The 19,245-nt window shown below is 43.6% G+C and overlaps 1 protein-coding gene across 6 annotated transcripts in view; it reads left to right on the plus strand.

The window, feature by feature from the left end:
- Positions 1–201: 201 nt before the first annotated feature.
- CDH8 (cadherin 8) overlaps positions 202–19,245 on the plus strand; it is a 429,237-nt gene continuing 410,193 nt past the window's right edge. For 4 of the 6 annotated variants that reach the window (XM_055145052.1, XM_055145054.1, XM_055145051.1 and 1 more), the window contains exons 1-2: positions 539–979; positions 16,435–16,884. In XM_055145052.1, coding sequence (XP_055001027.1) covers positions 16,633–16,884 — 252 coding nt within the window. In that variant the 5' untranslated portion in view covers positions 539–979; positions 16,435–16,632. The other 2 variants (XM_055145049.1, XM_055145050.1) reach the window with 2 other exon arrangements.

The following is a 19,245-nucleotide window of genomic DNA, read 5'->3' on the forward strand; positions in this document are numbered from 1 at the left end:
GCGCCCCCCGTGGTCGCCCCTCCACTCTCTCTCGTCCCATCTCCCCAATCAGTCGCAGCGGAGAAAGGGGTGGGGAGGGTGATCAGGAATGCGCCCCGCATCCTCGGCGGCTCAGCGCCTCTCCAGCCGAGGAACCGAGAGACTTACCAACGCCTGCCCGCCCCCCCCCGCCCCCCCATCACCCCGCCGCCGCCAGCCGGGCTCTGCCAGAGGCTTTCTGAATTACCAGCAGGGGAGCTGCAGGGGCGCAGCCCGGAGCCCCGGGGCGGGGGTTGCGTGGGGGGGGGGGGGCGGCGAGAAGCGTTTCAAGATCCCGCCAGCGGGGTAGAGCAGGTAAAGAGGAGAGCGGGCGAGCTGGTTCCTCCTCCGCAGCCGTGGAGCCGCCGTGCCCGGCACCGACGGGCCCGCGGAGACGCGCGGGGCGTGCTCGGGAGCGCAAAGTTGGGCGCCCGCCGGGTCGCGGAGGAGCGGGTGCGCGGGAGAGCGCGGGGTGGAGGGGTGGGGGGTGGGGGGGGGGCGGGCCGGCCGGGAGGGGGCGGGAGGGGGGGCGGCTTCCCCCAATTTCCAAGTGGTAGACCTGCCTCTGCGCGCTGCCCAATGAGATCCGTCAGGGGAGGCACCCGGCTCACTTTTCCACCTCACTTCACAGTTCCGTTTGGCAGCCGGGCGGGCTGGCACGCCGGAGCGCTCGGGCCCGAATTAGTGCATTGATCAGGACTCGCCCTGCCTTCCCCGCACGCCCGCCCGCACGTCGCCCGCCGGGGGCCCAGACGGTCGCGTCCACTCGGGGCCGCCGAGACCCGCCGAGCCCGGCCCGCAGCTCCCCACCCCCGAGCGGCATGCACGGAATCCGGAGGCGCCTGCCCAGCGCGCGGGGACCGCTCGCCGCTCGCCACCCTCGGGAGCCCACCCCGAGCCCCTCCAGCCGTTGGTGAAGCCGGAGGCTTGGGAGGATTCAGCAGCGCCGAGCCCCGGACGAGTAAGTGATGCCCGATCCCCCCCTGCTTGCCTCCGGCTCCCCGAGATTCCCGGAGGGACCCCTTTTCTTTCAGGACCCCCCCCTCGCCACCACCCCAACACTTGCCCGCTCCGACAGCTTCGCGAGCATCCTTGCTCTCTCCCCTCCTCGCCCCAGATGCTGGATGCGGGTTCCCAGCCCCGGGGGGCTGAGCTGCGTCCTGAGGATCCGTGACTGACTGATGGGGACGGGCGCTGAGGGTTGCGCCCCGATGGGGTTGGTGCCAAGTGCTCCGACAGGAGCGTCCGGGGAGGAACTGGGCAGGCTATGCGCCCCCCGGGCTTCCCTGCGGGTCCCCGGCTCGCACTCCTGACGCTTTGGCCCCGCGCTCTCGCCGCCTCACGACGCAGCAGGCGCCGCTGCAGCCGCGCGCCCTCACTGCGGGGTCGGGGCCGTGCGGTGAATGGGAAGCGCCGGGTGCCCGCGGGGACAGGCGCGGGGGAAGGAGGTCGGGGGCGGAGGGGTGTCCCGTGGCTGCTCGTGTCCCGCCTCCTCCCAGTCCACCGTCCCCCCCCCCCCGAGAAGAAAGGAGGGCGACCCCCGCGGCGGGGACTGCGGACCAGCACTCAGCCAGCCGTGTGCGCCCCCCGAGGCTCCAGGCTTTCCCACAAGTGGCTGCTCCAGCCCGGGAAGCGCGGTGCCCGCTGCAAACTTGCGGGGGCTCCCGAGATGCCCGGCGGCTCCGCAGTCTCCCCAGCGCGGGCGTGCACGCAGGCTGCACCCCGCACGCAGTGTCCACTCGGGCACCAAGCTGGGGAGCCTTAGGACTCTCCATCACCGCCTTTTCCCCGACCCCCGGCGCAGTGCTGCGCTTTGCATTCTCTAGGGTCTCCTTTCGCATGCAATCTTGGGCGGGGGGGAAGCAGTCGCGCCCCCGCCAACCCCGAGTTGGAGATTGCTCCCGACACGTAACAGGTTCATAGGCAACTCCTCGCGTTCTCCCGGGCGTCTGCCAGAGCTGGGAGACAGTGGGAACCTGCCGCCGCCTATGCCAACAGGTATCCCCTATTCCCGGCGCCTCTTTCCTACCCCAAGACCACCGCCCGCCTCCCAGTCCAGCCGGCACAGATTCTCCCAAGTTTCCCCCCATCCCTGACCTTCCCCGCCGGCCCGCAGCCGGGGCGCAGGTCACCGCCTCGCCTGGTCGCCGCCTCGGCGAATGGAGAAGGCAGCGGTCTGCTTGGGTTGCTAAACGTTAAGGAAATCAACCCCCATTAAATTGTTTATTATTGCACACGCACAACAATAGTCCGTCACGGCGAGGCAGGCTGGCAGCTGGTCCCTTCACCTCCAATTAAAGGATGGGGCTTATAACCCAGCAGGCGGGAGGGAGGAAAAGGCGCCTGCAACTTTCCCCGCTTGCCTGAAGATTCCGCAAGAGTTTTTCTCTTAGAGAGCAGCAGCGCGACCCGACCCTCCCGGGGTGGATCAGGCAGCTGCTGCCTTTCGCCGGGCTTAGCAGTATATTACTGGCGGGGCTGGCGAGGCACAGGGGACGCGGGAGCCCTGGGCTCGCTTCTCGGGTACCACCGAGGAGCTGCGAGGAGGGTCCGGCGTTGGGTGGCTTGTGGACGTTTTTTGTGGCACCGGTCCCCCTTCTTTACGACCCACCTGACAGCATCTGCGGTTAACCACCTTGCCGGAGCTGCCACCTCCGGCGTCGTTAGAGCAGCTTTTCAACTGGAAAACTCTCTGTGAGAAAGATATTTATGTAAGATCCGAGAGTGGGATTTTCCATCCATTCAACCTCGCCGCGGTACCTCACTGCATGCAAAATGAGCCCTTAGCGTTCCTGCTAAACACTACTGAGGTCTCAGCCCAGCTCTGCTGCGTCCGGTTTTGCAGGGCATTTTTGTCTGGGAGGGAGGGTGTGTGTGTGTGTGTGTGTGTGTGTGTGTGTGTGTGTGTGTGTGTGTGTGTGTGTGTGTGTGTGTGTGTGTGTGTGTGTGTGTGTGTGAGAGAGAGACAGACAGACAGACAGACAACAGACAGACAGACATCTTTTAACGTGAGACTGATATCTTTGAAAGATGTTCTCTGAAGGTTATATTTTTCCACCCCCGTCAAAGGGAGTTCTCCATAATACTTTATGGCCAGGCGCGTTTTTCCACTTTCCTGAGTTTTGTGGTTAAAAAAAAAAAAAACCAAAGAGAAATAAAACAAAACCAAACCTCCGAGGCTGTCCCACTTATTCGATAATATTAATATTAATATTCTGCAATTCTGGTGTAGTAGAGTTGAAATAGTCGTTTCATGGTGGAGCAGTAACCTGATGTTAAATCCCTGTGTGTGTATATGTGTGCGTGTCTGTGTGTGTGTGTATTTTTCTGGACACTGATGAGGGTTGGGAGTTGAGAATATTTGTTCTCTAGATAGGGAAAAGAGCCTCCCATCACCTTAGAGAAATGTTTTCGGGGCTGTTTTCTGGTAGTTTGTGTCCCTCATTCTGTTCTCCATATCACCCAAGTGAGTGGCAATATTGTCTGTGTCTATCACCAGTGATCAAATATTTTTAAAGACTTGATATCTGATAGTTTCTGAAATTTGTGCCAAATGCTGCGATTCAAACTTTCGCAGTCTTCTCCCGGCAGCCTGGGTCTCCCATTTCCATTTTGTGTTACTATTAAATATCAAACAGTCTGCATTATAACATATATAAACCTTGAGACTCCAGCTGGGTAGATACTGTGACATAAACCTCTTCGTATTGAGGGGTGGGGGTTGGTATCTTAGTATCTTTGGTATCCAGGTGGCGTTCTTTGGCTCTTGAAGGTGCTAGCTGAAGAACAGTTTCCTTGCAACCTTCACTAGAATAGCAGTTCTCCTTTTCTGCTGTACAAATGTTGCTCTTAAAGGAAGCCTTGAACCTGAAAAGGAATCTTATTTGGGTATTATGTAGAAGTCTGGTCAAGTAGCAACCCCTTAATTTAGTGCTGAATACACTTTAAGTAGCCAGTAGTGGCTGGCTGGATGTACAAAAACAAACAACCCATAAAACATGCTCAGCAGGATGAAATAGACCACTTGAGAAGGCATTTATAAAGAATGTTAGATGAATATACTCATCATGCAACATTTCCTTATAAACAATGCACAGACTTAACGTCTGATTTTTCTGGTTAGCGGAGAGCATTGTTAAAGCAAAGCAAGTTCAGAGAACGAAGGTCTGATGACTCTATTCAAGGAATTGTACCTGAGGGTTTTGCTTTCGAGGTTCCTTTCCGTGTCCATTAGTGAGAAAAAGGGAAGAACCATACATTAAAAAAAAGTTAGAATTCATACTTTATCTGCTATTTAGTGAATTTTATCATTTAAAAACATCAATGCTTTAAAGAAGAATTTGTCTTGATTTTTTTCAACCTAAAAGGGGGAAACAGATTTATCAACAATACAATCTGGGCAAAATTTTTAAATGTAAAATCACCAATGTTTTGTGGGTAAATTGACATTCAATTTATACTTGCAGTTGTATATTTTGGGCTTATATATGTAGTTTATGTTTGGTAGCTCAAGGAACAAGCATAATCGGAGTCAATCATAGGTGTAATCTAAGAACCCGAAGTTTTTCCAAAAGACTGTGCTCAATGGTGCTGTTGGTTTTAGCACTGTTATATTTCTTGCAGAAATATTCACAGGAAAGGAAAAGAGCATTTTCTTTTAGGTTTTTGGCACAGTTGGAATTCACAGCCAAAATAGTTAAGTTTGCTGTTTAGGTTCGGGGAAAAAAATTCTAACTTCTGTGTATTATATTCCTCTTAAGAAGAACAGAGTAAATAAGGCATTTTCCTGTTGCTTTGTATTATGTGGGGTACATGTATGTTTGTACACTCACACAGGAAACTTCTAGAGAACCAGAATGCATGCCTACACCGAGCTAATTCATTCATTGGTGTAAACCTAGGATTTTGATCACTTTCCTTTTGCTTTCACATCTGACAATTCTCTGACTTGTATATCATCTGTTTTGCGGTACTACATTTTTTTCCCAGTAATTAAGATATGCATATGTGTGGTGTGGAATAATATTTTGACAGATTGAGTCCAGGCTTTGATTTGGAGGTGGGGCTGGGGGGCTAAGTTAGCCAAAGAACTCTGAGTCCTCTCTCAGTTCATTCTCAGAGAAAGTTGCAATGAATGATGTTTCTTCTGAACTGTTGGTTCTGCCTCTGGATCTCAGGGCAGATGGAACCTTGAGAAAAAAAAATTAAGTGAACTTGGCAACTTCAAAAGGTCAGAAAAGAAATAAGTTCAAGGTATGGCTTTGTCTCCTGCTCCCAGTTCTTGTACTAACTAAACCTCGTTGCACTTCATGGCAAACCACTAAGGCCAATACCGTTTCCTGTTTCTATCTTGTCTCAAGCCATGATTTCTTGAGTTTTAAATGCCATGTTTAATCCCTTATGATAAATATCATCCACTTTCTTGTTTTTCAAGCTTTGTCATTTTTTAGAAGTCCCATTAGTAGACAGAAATAAATAGATGTGCTTTTATTGAGTACCTCTTCAGAAAGAATCATGAAAGAGTAACCCTTGTATTTGGAACCTTCAAACACATGGCTTCCTTACCTTCACTGCCAAAGACAAGCACGGATGCTGTAAGGGGGATCCATGGAGTGCTGAGCTGAGGGTTAGTATCCATTCAGCAATTTAATGCACTAACAATTAGAAATGACTGTCCTTTCTCTCTTATTAGATGGTTTTCAGTAAAGGGGGGAGGAGTACAATCATATCCAAAATCCAATATTGTGATTATCTACCTCAATTTTCTCTATAGAAATTTTATACATTGTCCTCGTATTATTTTTAGACACAGCTTTTCTCAATTTTTTTTAAAGATCAATTTTGTTCATGTTCCACAAGGCATATATTTTTCTCCCTGGCAATCATTTAAAAACTGCTATGGGAATATAAAATGACATAATTCAGCTTTGTTAACAATGATTCTCTTCCAAGACTAGACTTAGTTCAAGAATTTAATCAAGTTATTAAACTCTATGGGCCCACAGTTGATTTTTTGGTTGGGTGACATGTTCTCTAATGATGGGATTGTTGCGTAGGTAACTCAATGTATATACCTAATTCTCACTGGGAAGCTGTGGAAGAAAAATATATACAGTAAGGACTCACTTCTCTCTTGCTTTTCTCCATTATACTTACCACTCCCCTCTTCTGTTTTTAATATATATGTCTATGAGTGAAGCAATTCACATTAGCTTCATGTGAATTGCAAGTCTCTGCATTTTAGAAATAATTCTATATGTCTCTATACTGATTTTAATCAGCGAGATACCTGATCCTCATATATGCATATAGAAAAAAATGTATATAGTCCATGATAAAGTCCTGTGTTTTTTTATTGATACTTTAGCACTTTGAGTATATTTCAAAGGAACATTAAATGGAATTATTTTAATCCTCTATATGTCATTAAGTGAAAATGTTGTATATTCATATGCTATTATTAACAAGAAAAATTTTCCACCTATTGTATCTTTATAAATTAAAACATACAGTATGATTATTTTACTTCTGATTTATGTGACAGTGACATAAATAAGTAAATGGGATGGTGGTTTAAATATTATAACTGAATAGTTTTATTTCTTACTATATGCAGTGCCTTCTCCAAAATTTGATATAAATGTTATAAATGCACAGTCTATTCTTCATTAGTCTATTGATGTTTCGACTTGACAAACAGAATTTAACTGTTCTGTGTCCAAGTGTTCCCATCATCAATATGGGGATGCTCAGGAATATGAAAACATTTTTTAGATCTATTTTGATTAGCATAGTACAACACACTTGTCTTAGAGCTTTAGTATAATAAAGAAGCAACAATCAAGAGGCATATTTTATAATTTATAAAATTAATTTGATTTTCATGAACTGTACATAATGTGTGATTAAATATTACTTTTGTCAAGTGATTGCTTTCTTTTCATCTGGTATCCATATTTGTGTCCATAGTTCATGGTAATAGTATCAGTGAGTTGTTTTTAAAGCTATAAAATCTTTAGAACATGAACAAATAACAGTAAGGTACACTTGTAAAGGCAATCACTGTACAGTGTAAACTAATTGGCAGAATTTTCACTTAAATGGGGTTACTTGGCAGTATTTCAGCTTCAATATTATGGGTCCTAACTTCGGTTGTGTCATTACTGACTTTTTTAACCAGTTCCACATTTCTAAGGCAAGTAGGGAGAACTGTTAAGTTGTATCAACTGTTGTGCCAAGTTCCTTGAAATAATAGAAGACACTTGTTGAGTGGTTTTGGAATAAGACATTCTCTGAACCCAAACTCTCATTCATTACTACAATCTTCTCAAGCTCTTCCTGTCTGAGAAGGGCTTCAATGGCACTTGGTTGAATTAGTCAGGATTCCACATATGGACCATTCTTGTAAAAAATCCAATATCATGTTTTCTGGCATGTGGTTGCAGTTCTATTGAAAGTAAATCACTTTGCTTTGCCCTTTTAGAAGCAAATCATAAAGAAACATGGCCATGTCTTCTATGAAGTAGAGAAACAGGATTGACTTAGGGGTATGGAAGATTAAAAAATGCTCTTTACAGGCCTAATAAAACAAGTGTTATATTTATTTATTTGGGATTTTTTTTTAGACCATGCCTGGCAGTGCTCAGGGCCTGCTATTCCTCCTGGCTTTATACTCAGGGATCACTTGGGAAGCATAAGCAGTGTTGAGAATCTAACTTGGGTCAGCCTTGTACTATCTCTGAGTTCCCTATAAAATAAATATAAAGCCATTAATTGTATCGTAGCACAGGCAGGAAAAATCTATTCATTAAATTCTATTTCATTTTTTTCCAACTTGATTTATATCATTTAAAAATAAATGGAAAATTAGAAAATGTTCTTTTATTACATATCTGGGCTTTTTCCCTAGTGCCACAAGAAATTGCAATACAATAATTTTTAAAAATCAGTAAAGATTCATTGCCAAACAGGTGAAAATTTCAATACATGGTAGCTATGATTGCTATACTCACCAAGTTTCCATCTTAACTATGTTTACATATTTTATCTTACTTGATTTCCCCCCCCCCTGAAATTCTTTCATTTTCGATAGCATTAAACAGAGAACTTTGATTGCCTCGTCTGCCATAATTAAGATGAATTTCCCCAGGTCACTTATTTTACAAATGATAGAAATGCAATTCAAACTACTTCTGGCGGGCTCCAGAGTTACTGTTCTTCAACCACCTGCACCTAGGAGCTGCCCAGAGTTCAGCTGTATTATGACAATATGAATAAGATTGATTCTGATAGTTACTGTGATTTAAAGGACCAGTACAAATTGTTTTCACTCCTTAGGTCTTTGACCATTAAATTTTGAAGAGGTAATTTAAAGGCGGCAAAGAACGTGGCTATTAAATAGAGAAGGAAGGAATTAGATTAGATTTGAGAAGTGCCTTTCTGGCACAACTGTATCCAGAATTGGCCAGGCAGTTGTAGGACCTCGATTCATCCTTTTGAGATGATCGCAATCCAGTTCTGCCTGTAGGAAGTTCAATGGAACAGTCTTCAATATCTTAGCTCATCTAAATGCTTCTTAGAACATTGCATAAGTAAATGTCTGGATCTCTAGTGCTAGAAAGGGGCTTTGTTTTGACTTTGTGTTTGTCACGAGCTTATTCATCTCATTCTGTGGTGTCTTAATATACAGAAATGCCTTTCTGAACCAAGTTTTGACTCCATCTTGGAAAAGAAAGAGGAACACATATTTTTATTTATTTGCCAATGTAGCGAGTAATTGTAGAATTTCATGTAAACTGAAGTTTCTGAAGGAAAAAAAGAGAAGTGCATTAATAACAGAAGACAGAGGTGGATTTGGCTAGTGTTATGCAGGTGGCAGAACAAGTCAACAATTTTCTTTTGGAGAGAGAGACAGCTGGGTAAGTATATGGTTTGATGCCAAATAAAGATGACCAATAGGACTGTGGTTAGGAGGAAAGAGAAACGAACAGATGTATGTGTTTGTGTGCATAGAAACAGTTCTATTCTGCCAAGGGAGTTTGGTCAGGGAGTTCTGAAGGCATTAAGGGAAGGAGATTCTCATGCATTATTTGTATTTGAATGCATGCAAGTATTTCCCCTTTTTAAAATCCAAATATTGTGCCTATCTATTTTGCTTTGGTTGTCCAGGGCTCTGCGTAAATTGTATCAGGCCATATGCTGAAATCACTTCCCTGTTTACCTGAAGTATCACTTAGAATTCAATGTGCATTTACCTATTTGGAAGCAGCCTGCTAATGGTTCTAAATTCAAGGTCAGAAACACTTTTAATAGTAACTCTCTGGTCCTATATGTCATTTCATTTGCTTCCACGAAATAGTGTGGCCACTAAGTCCATGGAAAATAAAAGCATAATATCCTGTCAAACACAGTAATCTGCTGGATTGAATTCTAAAGTGTCCATAAAAACTTATTTTCATTTTAGACTTTACCTATCACTGTGTGGCTCATCATTTGGAACTTGAGTCTGCCTGTTTACAAAAATCAATGGTGCAGTGTAATTTTGCATGATAACTCCACATATCTGAGAATTGACCGAGCCCACCTTAAAAAAATGTTAGGGTCAGCAGAGTAACTAACATCCAGGATGTAATTAAAACTATCTCTAATTTGTTTGTAAGTATGGATGAGAAGTCAGGTCACAAATACCTTACCTAAGAAAAGATATCTTCTCATGGGGAAATTCTAAAGACTTTATTTGTAAGAATTCCAGAGAAACTGTAAAATCTCTTTATCTCACAATCTGGGTGTAAATCAATGCAGCAGCATTATAATAAAGTGGATTGCTTGGCCAGACATACATACGGTGGTTGGAAAATCTAAAAATAAAATTGATTTTTTACCCAAGCTTTACAACCTACTCTATTTCTCCTTCCTTGCATTGAGTTAAGCAGTTTGTATATGCAGCATGGTATTTATTAATTCTGATAACAGTGATATCACATTCAGTTGCATCTCAAGAATTCCCATAAAGCTATTCTCTGGTCATCAAAGAGGACAACATGAACTCTGCCAGCAACAGCAGAAGTCAAAATATTAAAATTGTCTGATTCCAATTTTCAGAGTTGATTCCTATTTCTCTCCAAGAAACAAACTTTAATGAAGTCATGACCAATTCCCTTTTCCCACCAATAGTATGTAGGTACTTGTGGATACAGCAGTGACCTGCACTATTTCCCCAGTGACCCACACAAAGTAGATAGGGAGAGGGCAAGTGTTTTATGCCATCATACAAATCCCAGCTAACCAGACATTTCAGTACTGGATCTGCCAAACTCTGATACATGTGTGCCATCCTTCAGACACAAAAATAATTCACCGTTCATGGGCATGATAGTAACAATACTGATGAAGGGTTTTCCCACCACACCATTGGATCCTCAAGTCTCTGCAAGGAGTAGAAAACCAGAGTGGGAGCTGCTCTCATTCTCTAACCCCAGACTCCTCTAACTGCAATCTTCACCTTCACGTCAGTAACCTCTGCAATGCAGGAGAGTTGTTGAGAAAAACCAAAGAGCATGTCTTGCTTTACAGTTACTGGATTAAGACCCCCTCTTTTAATCACTAAGATTTCTAGTGATTTGCTTTCATATTAAAATTTCACATACCCCACCTGGTGTGTCCTGGAGCTGATTCTAACCAGAGCTGATGGTTACGTTTTCAGAAATTAACCTGCCTGAGTTGCTTAATAGTCACATTGAAAGCTTAAGATTGGTGATGGCTGAAATATTTATATCATAGAAGTAGAAATCAGAAATTGGGGATTTCTTTTTACAGAAAAAAATGTTAAATGTTTGATAGCACGCCTTCACCTCGAAGTGATGGAAGCAAAGATGACCTCAGGCTTTGATGAAAATGGAACATTATTTAGAGCTATACTGCAGTTTGCTTATCTCTAAAATGGGAGGACCAATAAAATAGTAATAAAGCATCATAGGATTACTTTGACATATGTCTTCATATTAACACTTCAAAGTACCCTTATATGCATGTTTTATCTGTATAACTTTATTTTGTGGTCTCCCAAGCAGTGCTTACAGGGCCCAGATTGATACATCATCCGTGGTGATACTCGGCCAACATGGCCACAGGGGACAAAAGTTTAGATCCAGTTCTGCAGTGTTACTCAAGCCTAGTAGTGGTGTTGGCCATGAGGACCATACCTACTGGTGCTTAAAGGCCTCCTGAGTTATACCTAGAAATGCCTTGAGGTCAGGTGTGCTCAGGAAACCATAAGGGTTCCCAAACATTCAATACTTCACTGACCCCCATGATATCTCTACAGTTGTTTTGAGATTGAAATATTATTCACTTTCTGAATTTTCACTGTGAATCTTTCTGTGCTAAGTGATATTGGCTTTCTATGTTTAAATCAATCTAAATAAACTTTCAACAAAATATAAAATTATAATTTTGCAAGATGTGAGGTTGGATTTTGCATGTGTTTCAGATTCTTTATGCTCTCTTAAAGGGAGTGGTAGTGCTGACTGATGGATGAAGAAGGATTTTCATGGAATTGAGGTCATATAACCTTGGGTCATATTTTCCCAATCTGGTTGCCAAACATTGACCAAGTGTCCTTTCTCTGAAAACTGAGGAGTTGGTCTGAATCGTATTCACCAGTCTCCTCGACACTTGGCATGGATGACAGTGCCCATCTTTTCCTTAACATTTTGAGAAATCAAGCCTGCTCTCTGCAAAGAAGGAGGGGAGACAAGGGCATCCTATTTGTCATGTGCTCTGTAAAGCTTATTACCAGGATGTACTTAGGGGTTAACACTAAGAGGCCATGACCATGCATTAGCTGATGTAGTGAGAAATGACTTGACATGACTACAGGGGCTGAATGCTTCAGCAAGTCTAGGTGGTGTCTTATTCCCATATACAGTTTGACTTCAGTGTCCTCTCATTCTCCAGTCAGGGAAGTCCTTCTAAACATTAGGTCAGTTCCTGGGTCTGAAGAGATAATATGGCAGGTAAGGTGCATTTCTCGCATGAGGCTGACCTGGGTTGGATTCCCGGTATCCCAGGTGGTCCATTGAGGGCACTGGGAGTGAGGTCTGATTGCAGAGCCAGGAGTAAGCCCTGAACACCACCAGGTGTCCTCCAGAGACCAAAACCAAAAACAAAGCAAAACAAAGCCACACCAGGTGACACTTCCTGCAGGAAGCCCTTTGTAATGATACCAAGATGACTGGCTTGGCTTCGCATTTCCCCACCCTTTTAGGACCAAGTTTTAGTAAATATTGTGTGTCTTTATGTCTTAGTCTTTGTCCTCTAGACCCTCTGATTCCTGAAGATACAAGTTTTGCCCTCTTTGCCTTTTTATCCACAGTACCTGATACTGCCATCTCACCCAGTGTTCATATAATGGAAGAGAGTATTATACTAATAGGGAGGACTTGGGAGTTAGATTACTCTGAGTCAAATGGTGGCATGCATCATATCAGCAGTGTTCCTTGAACAAGCCATTCTTTTGTGCCTTAGTTTTGAAGAAAACAGTGCAAAGCATTAGTAAGCTTTATCTAACTGTAAGCTATTATGTTAATGAATACTATTTTGGGCTATGCAGATATTCCTTTATTTATTAATCCATTCATTATCACTAATGAAGCTATGTCATTGAATAAAATTGTCTCAGGGTCTATTATCACTGTTTTCCTGATTCTGGCAAGTTCAGGTAGAGCTGAGGTAATCTCATATTTTATCCTCAGGGCTAGCTGATGGTCCCCATCAAGGAAGCAGTCATTAGAGATTAAACTGAAATTACAGTCCTATTCCCAGAAACATTCACTCTAGAACATACTTGTAACAACATTGAAAAATAACAGTATGGAAGTCAGAGGGAATGTGGGGTGGGGGCGGTGCTTGCTTTGCATGTTGTTGATCCGGGTTTGAGTCTTAGCACTGAGGATGGACTGCTGTGTACTGTCAGGAGTGGTCCCCGAACACAGATGCAGGACTAAGCCCTGAGCACAACTGAACATGGCTCAAAAATAAAACGGAATAGAAATGAAAATGATGTAGACCAGAGAGATAGCATCAAAGGGAAGGAACTTCCCTTGCATATTTGTCCCTGGTTTGAATCCCTGGCAGGGCCTATAGTCTCCACCCTCAGCCAGCATCTCTCCAGGGCCACTCATGAGCCCAGAGCCAGGAATGGAACCTGAACACCACTGGGTAATGACTCCAAACCTCTCCTGCCTCCCCACAAAAAATAATAAAAGAACAATAATGGTATACTCTAGCTTTTCCTGTTTTGTTTGTTTTATTTTGTTTTACCAAGAGCCTCTCTTTTAACCCTTAAAATCAACCTGCCAGTAGGTTATACTATACTTGTAGCTGATAGACACCCTGTGGTTTGACTGCTAAATGCTGTTCTTTAGCTTGGGATGAGACCTACAGCCAGCCGGATGCCAGAGGAAACTCTCAGAAAGGTGCCCTGCCCTAGAACATGGGCCAGTGGCAAGTAGAGTAAGTGACTTTTGTGCTTTTGGGTCTGGTCTTAGGGGATCTGCCTCTCCTTAGGGAGAATCAATCCATTTGCTCTGACAGGTGTTTAGGTTAGATCCCATGACCAAAAAAAAAAAAAAAAAAAAAAAAAAAAAGAGCCAAGGGATGACTCAGTGGGCTAAAGCTCATGTTTGGCATGCAGGAGTCGGAGGCTCTATCTCTATTGTTGTGCAGTTCCCTGAACTACAGGTGTGGCTCCAAGACCAAATAAAGAAGATTCAGATGCCTGGGTCATTGATTCCAGCCTTTTCCTCCCAGCATCCCCTTTATCCCACTTACCACCTTAAAAAATGGTGTTTGGGTGGCTTTGTGTCACTGGCCTACAGCATCTTTTCCCAGGGAGGCTCTGTGCCTGCTGCTGAAGAGGTCATACCGTTTAGCTCTGCTCACTCCAAGAATTTTTTTTTTTGCCTCCCAAGGTCAAGGGCAGGGGCCACCTTCAACCATCCTCAGAGTCAGAGTCTGGATATCTGCAAGCACTGCAGGTCCAGTGACACTGCTGTCCACCATGCCTGTCTCTGAACTGCCTCCTCCCCATCAAAGAGCAATGATTGTTTTCCTTTAAATTCTGCAGGCGAGAAATGCCAAGATCAGGGAGCTCAAGGACCTCCCTGGTGACTGCAGTTGTGAGCTGGGATTCAAACGCAGGTTCATCCTGCCTGGGGAGTCTCTCTGCCATGACCCTTCTCTATTTTCAGCAGCCTTCCTGCCCCTTCTCGACCAAAAGAACCTAGTGTGCCTGGGTTTTTGACCTCAAGGCCCTCAGAGTAAATAACTAGGGTGGCACGAAAGGAAGATATGAATGTAGGCATCCAAGGTGGATTTTCTCATCCAGATTTTCCGAATTTGCCTCTGCTCCAGAAGGTCCAATTGCCTTACCTGGGTTGCTATGCTAGGACCTGATGCTGGATTCTTCTTGGAGTCGGTTCCCTCTTAACAACCCGTGACCTGTCAGTGTACAGAACAGATGCTGTTTGCCCTGGCTCCTCTCTGCACGCTCTGCAGTGGGGTCACTTTCAAACCACAGGGTGGGCATGAGTGAGCCCAGTCCAGACACAGAATGGCAGGTGGGGCGATGCCGCTGCTCTCTGGTTTGATCAGATGCTGCCCGTGTCTGCAGCCTTGCATGGCTCTGCCCCTCTTTTGCTCCTGGCTGCATTCACGGAGGTCTCCTACTCACGCAGCCAGCCTTAACGACTGTCTTGCTTTCCTTCCCCATTCGGAGTCAGAGCAGGGAACTAGAGGGGGAAAGTTCTCTACCCCGTTATGAATTCACTGAGTCAACCTTCTCCCTATGGTGTCCTGTGGAATTATTTTCCCATTTAATTTAATTCAGCAAGGCTTCTCTTTGGGATCTGCAGTGAGCATTATTTCTTTAAAAATAATTTTTTTTGAGAGGGAAGAAATACGTTTTGCCACGCTAAAGGTAAGCAAAAAAATGTATTTGACACCTCAGGTAATAGGGATTTCTCTCTTTTTTTTCCTTTTCCTTTCCCCCCGCCCCCCGCATTTCTCTCTGAATCTACTCAATTGAAAATTGTATTTTTACCCGATTTCATTCCCAAAGGAGCTTTTCATAATTTAAATCTCCTGTTCAACTCTGCGTTTGGAATGGGAGCCCTGACACTGCCCTGATTATAGCATTCATGCTGGACATGACGAAATTTCTCTCTGGGAACTTTCTAATTTTATTCAGTCATTACTAGCATCTGAGCAGAGAACTGCATTTTGCTCCCTAAATTGGGCGATCCTTTCTGATAGGTTGTGGCAGCCAAGAAAGTAAAAATTGGGGGAGTTTCCCTTCTCATTCCCATGTGTAAAAATTAAAAAAAAAAACTTTACCATTAAGGGCTAGTTTCATATCATTCAGCAAAAAGTGAACTAGAACTCATTTTTAAAGTGGGGAACTGAGGAAGGAGGGAGGAAGGAAGGAAGGAAGGAAGGAAGGAAGGAAGGAAGGAAGGAAGGAAGGAAGGAAGGAAGGAAGGAAGGGAGGGAGGGAGGGAGGAAAGAAGGAAGGAAGGAAGGGAGGAAGGAAGGAAGGAAGGGAGGGAGGGAGGGAGGAAAGAAGGAAGGAAGGAAGGGAGGAAGGAAGGAAGGAAGGGAGGAAGGAAGGAAGGAAGGAAGGGAGGAAGGGAGGAAGGAAGGGAGGGAGGAAGGAAGGAAGGAAGGAAGGGAGGAAGGAAGGAAGGAAGGAAGGAAGGGAGGAAGGAAGGAAGGAAGGAAGGAAGGAAGGAAGGAAGGAAGGAAGGAAGGAAGGAAGGAAGGAAGGAAGGAAGGAAGGAAGGAAGGACAGACTTGCAGACTTTAGAACAGTGAAAAAGAACTACATAGTGTAAACCCAAACAAACAAAAATGAATGTAAGACTAGAGGGAATGAAGGCCTGAGGGATAGTACAGGGTTAAGATACTTGCTTTGTATATGGCCACTCCTGGTTCCATCCCCAGCATCCTATATGGTCTACTGACCAGGCCAGGACTGATCCCTCAGAGCCAAGAATAAGTTCTGAACACATCTGGGTGTACCCCTACCCACTCCCTCTGAAAAAGATAATTAAGTGATTGAGAAGGAAGACAGGCAATCAAGAAAAAAGAGTAAAAGAAACAGAGGGAGGTAGGGAAACAGGAGGAACATTTCCATTACTGCAGTCATTTTTGACAATGAACACAGATACAAACGTGGTAAATAGAAACAAACCTCAAAATAGAACTGACCCGTTCATCTCTTGCTAGTTCCTGTGATGCACTTTCTCAACTTGACTTAGGAAGTACTGATGGTTTCTCTCAGTGCGTGTGATAAGGAGTGTCTTTGTTTTAAAACTGGTTGCCATGGACCTTCATGCCTCTTCCTCTGTGCTTTTGCAGGAAATTTCAATGAGAAGAAAAGCCAATGGATCGTGGCCTTAGAAAAACGGCTTAGAAATGTCTGTTTCCTGGGCTATACACACGCGGCAGAGCTGTAAGTAAATGCTCGGCGCTGCATGATGAATTGGATGGCTGCAGACCGGAGGCAAAAAAAATAATTGTCTCATTTTCGTGGTGATTTGCTTACCTGGTGGGACCATGCCAGAACGGCTAGCGGAAATGCTCCTGGATCTCTGGACTCCATTAATAATATTATGGATTACTCTTCCCCCTTGCATTTACACGGCTCCGATGAATCAGTCTCAAGTTTTAATGAGTGGATCCCCTTTGGAACTAAACAGGCTAAGTGAAGAACAGCGAATTTTAAACCGCTCCAAAAGAGGCTGGGTTTGGAATCAAATGTTTGTCCTGGAAGAGTTTTCTGGACCAGAACCAATTCTTGTTGGCCGGGTAAGCTTCGTTTTTAAGACCCCGATTTTAGTCTCTGTTCACTTCAAATTTTTGACATCAGACTTGTCACACTTGTTGTCACATTTACTTGTAAGCACTTCACTCCAAATAGACTCGGTTTACCTAGTGCTTTCTTTAGGGAAATTAATAATTTTAGGGTAACAGTTTTAAGGGCAAAGTGTTCTAAGTAAAACCCATCTCTCCCCGACATCTTCCAGCCTGTCAAATATATAGTAACATTCTTGAGTAATAAAGATACAAATAAGGTTTTCTTTTTCGGTTCATACAAGAAATCCGTGTGCCAATATTTTTCTCTACTTTATAGTTCTGGGAAGAGGGATGCGTTTTTGCTCAGTGTGAATTTTCATTCTCTTATTTCCTAAGACATTACTTTCTGTCATTTTATTGTGAGGCCAACTTCAACTTCATGTATCTTCCAATTATACATAGATTTTTTTTTCATTTTTTTATTTTTTGCTTTTATCTGTGGTTTTTATAACTATTCTAGGATCAAGAGAGGGGAAGTTTTTTTTTTTTGTAAATCATTTTTTTGAGTGCTTCCAAGTGTTCCAGTGACCTAGAAGTCCACTCCCAGTGACAAAAGGAATTGGGCCTAACTTTTCAGTGCATGGACCCAGCAATGTAATTCAGCTTGAGCACTGTGGTACCAGGGACCTTCAAGACCACACCTCGTTGTGCTTGGGAAATGATGCTACATCGGACGGGGAGCAAAGTCTGGGTCAAATGCATGCAAAGCATGTGTCCCGTCATTTGAGCTGTCATCCTGGTCCCAAAGGGAAGTTCTTGGAATGTATAGTCGCAGTGTTTTATACTGTGGTTCAGTGAACTTCTCAATAGGAAATTAGTTCATTTTGAAATCAAATAAAATGCATAGAACCAAAACTTTCATTTAGGTGTCTATGTGTGTATGCGCGCATTTTTAGGCTCCTACGGATGCATATGCACTGATATGTTTTGTGTATATGTGTGGTGGATTCAGTAGTGTGAATTTATTTATTTTTTTGTCATTGTCAGCTTAGACAAACCATTCCTTGTGTGGCTCAGTGTTGCCTCCTCTTCAGAAATCATACCCGCGTTGTTGTTGGAGAGGCTGTGTTTATTCCTGAGAACTGTTCATAAAGTTTGTTAATTTTTATGTACACTGTCATTATAGGTAGAATTTCAATTATTGAGCCTGCGAAGGGCTGATTTTACCGCTAAGTTAAATTCAGAAGTGAACAGGCCAATATTATTCATTTCACAAATGAAGTGATTTAAAAGAAAAATAGGAAGGGAATTAAATATTGATCTTGGGGACTTTAGTTAACTCTTTGTGTTTCACTGGGAACTTTTGATAGCCTTCTTGCTTCTACCTCATTATCTTGCAAAGCAAATTGAACCTCCCTGAGGATGATGCTCTCTCTTTTCATACAGTTCTACTTGGACTAAGAAAGCCTGGATGAGGAGATATCATGAATCATTCAAAGACTATTTATTGAGTTTTTCTAGATGCAAGACATTGTGTAGGCACATGACAGGCATGCCAGTGAGTAAAACAATGATCTCTGGCTTTAAGGAATTTAATGTGGCCAATGATGAGTACTTACTCTGTGTGGAATATTATTAAAAAAGCATATTGAGGGATAATTCTATTTAAGTCTCACAACAGTCCTTTCTCAGTCTTTCTATGTGTGTGTGTGTCTTTAGCTGCCACATACATGTGTGTGCAGACATACATAGACACAAACGCAAGCATAACTATGTAGGAACAGATCTATATCTTCATTTTTCTCAAGTCCAAAATACAAAAATTTCTGAGATATTTTTTGTGTGTTTGATGCAAACTCAGGTGGCAGAACTATCTTGAGGCTATTTATAGTCATAATGCTTGCCATTACTGTGACTGTTCATGTATTTCCCAGCAGAAATGTTAATGTGTCTAATTACAGGGTGCTACCCCAGTCTCCATTGATGGTATTACTTACTATAGAGTTTATATATCTTAATATATTTCTAAATGTGAAAGCATGAAATTCCAAAGCCCATCTGTCCCGCTTGGTTTTGAATAGGCCTTCCTTGACCAGCACTATCTTTTTTTGACAAACCTAGAAACTGATAAAATGGATTAATAAAACAAACTGACATCACAGAGCTAGCAAATAATTTGTGTTTGAATGAAGTTAAGGATACCCAATACCATAATTTTACCCACTGTATCCTATTACATTTTAGTAACGAAGGGATTACTAATGTGTTTAAACTATTCTTTGCATTTTAGAGGTATTGAATATAAAAAGTACTTGAATTCCCACCTACTGGATATTTAGAGCTTCTGCAACTAGACTTCAGACAAGTTGTTTC

Source organism: Sorex araneus, chromosome 8 (genome assembly GCF_027595985.1).
Source record: "Sorex araneus isolate mSorAra2 chromosome 8, mSorAra2.pri, whole genome shotgun sequence".
Taxonomy (NCBI): Eukaryota; Metazoa; Chordata; class Mammalia; order Eulipotyphla; family Soricidae; genus Sorex; species Sorex araneus.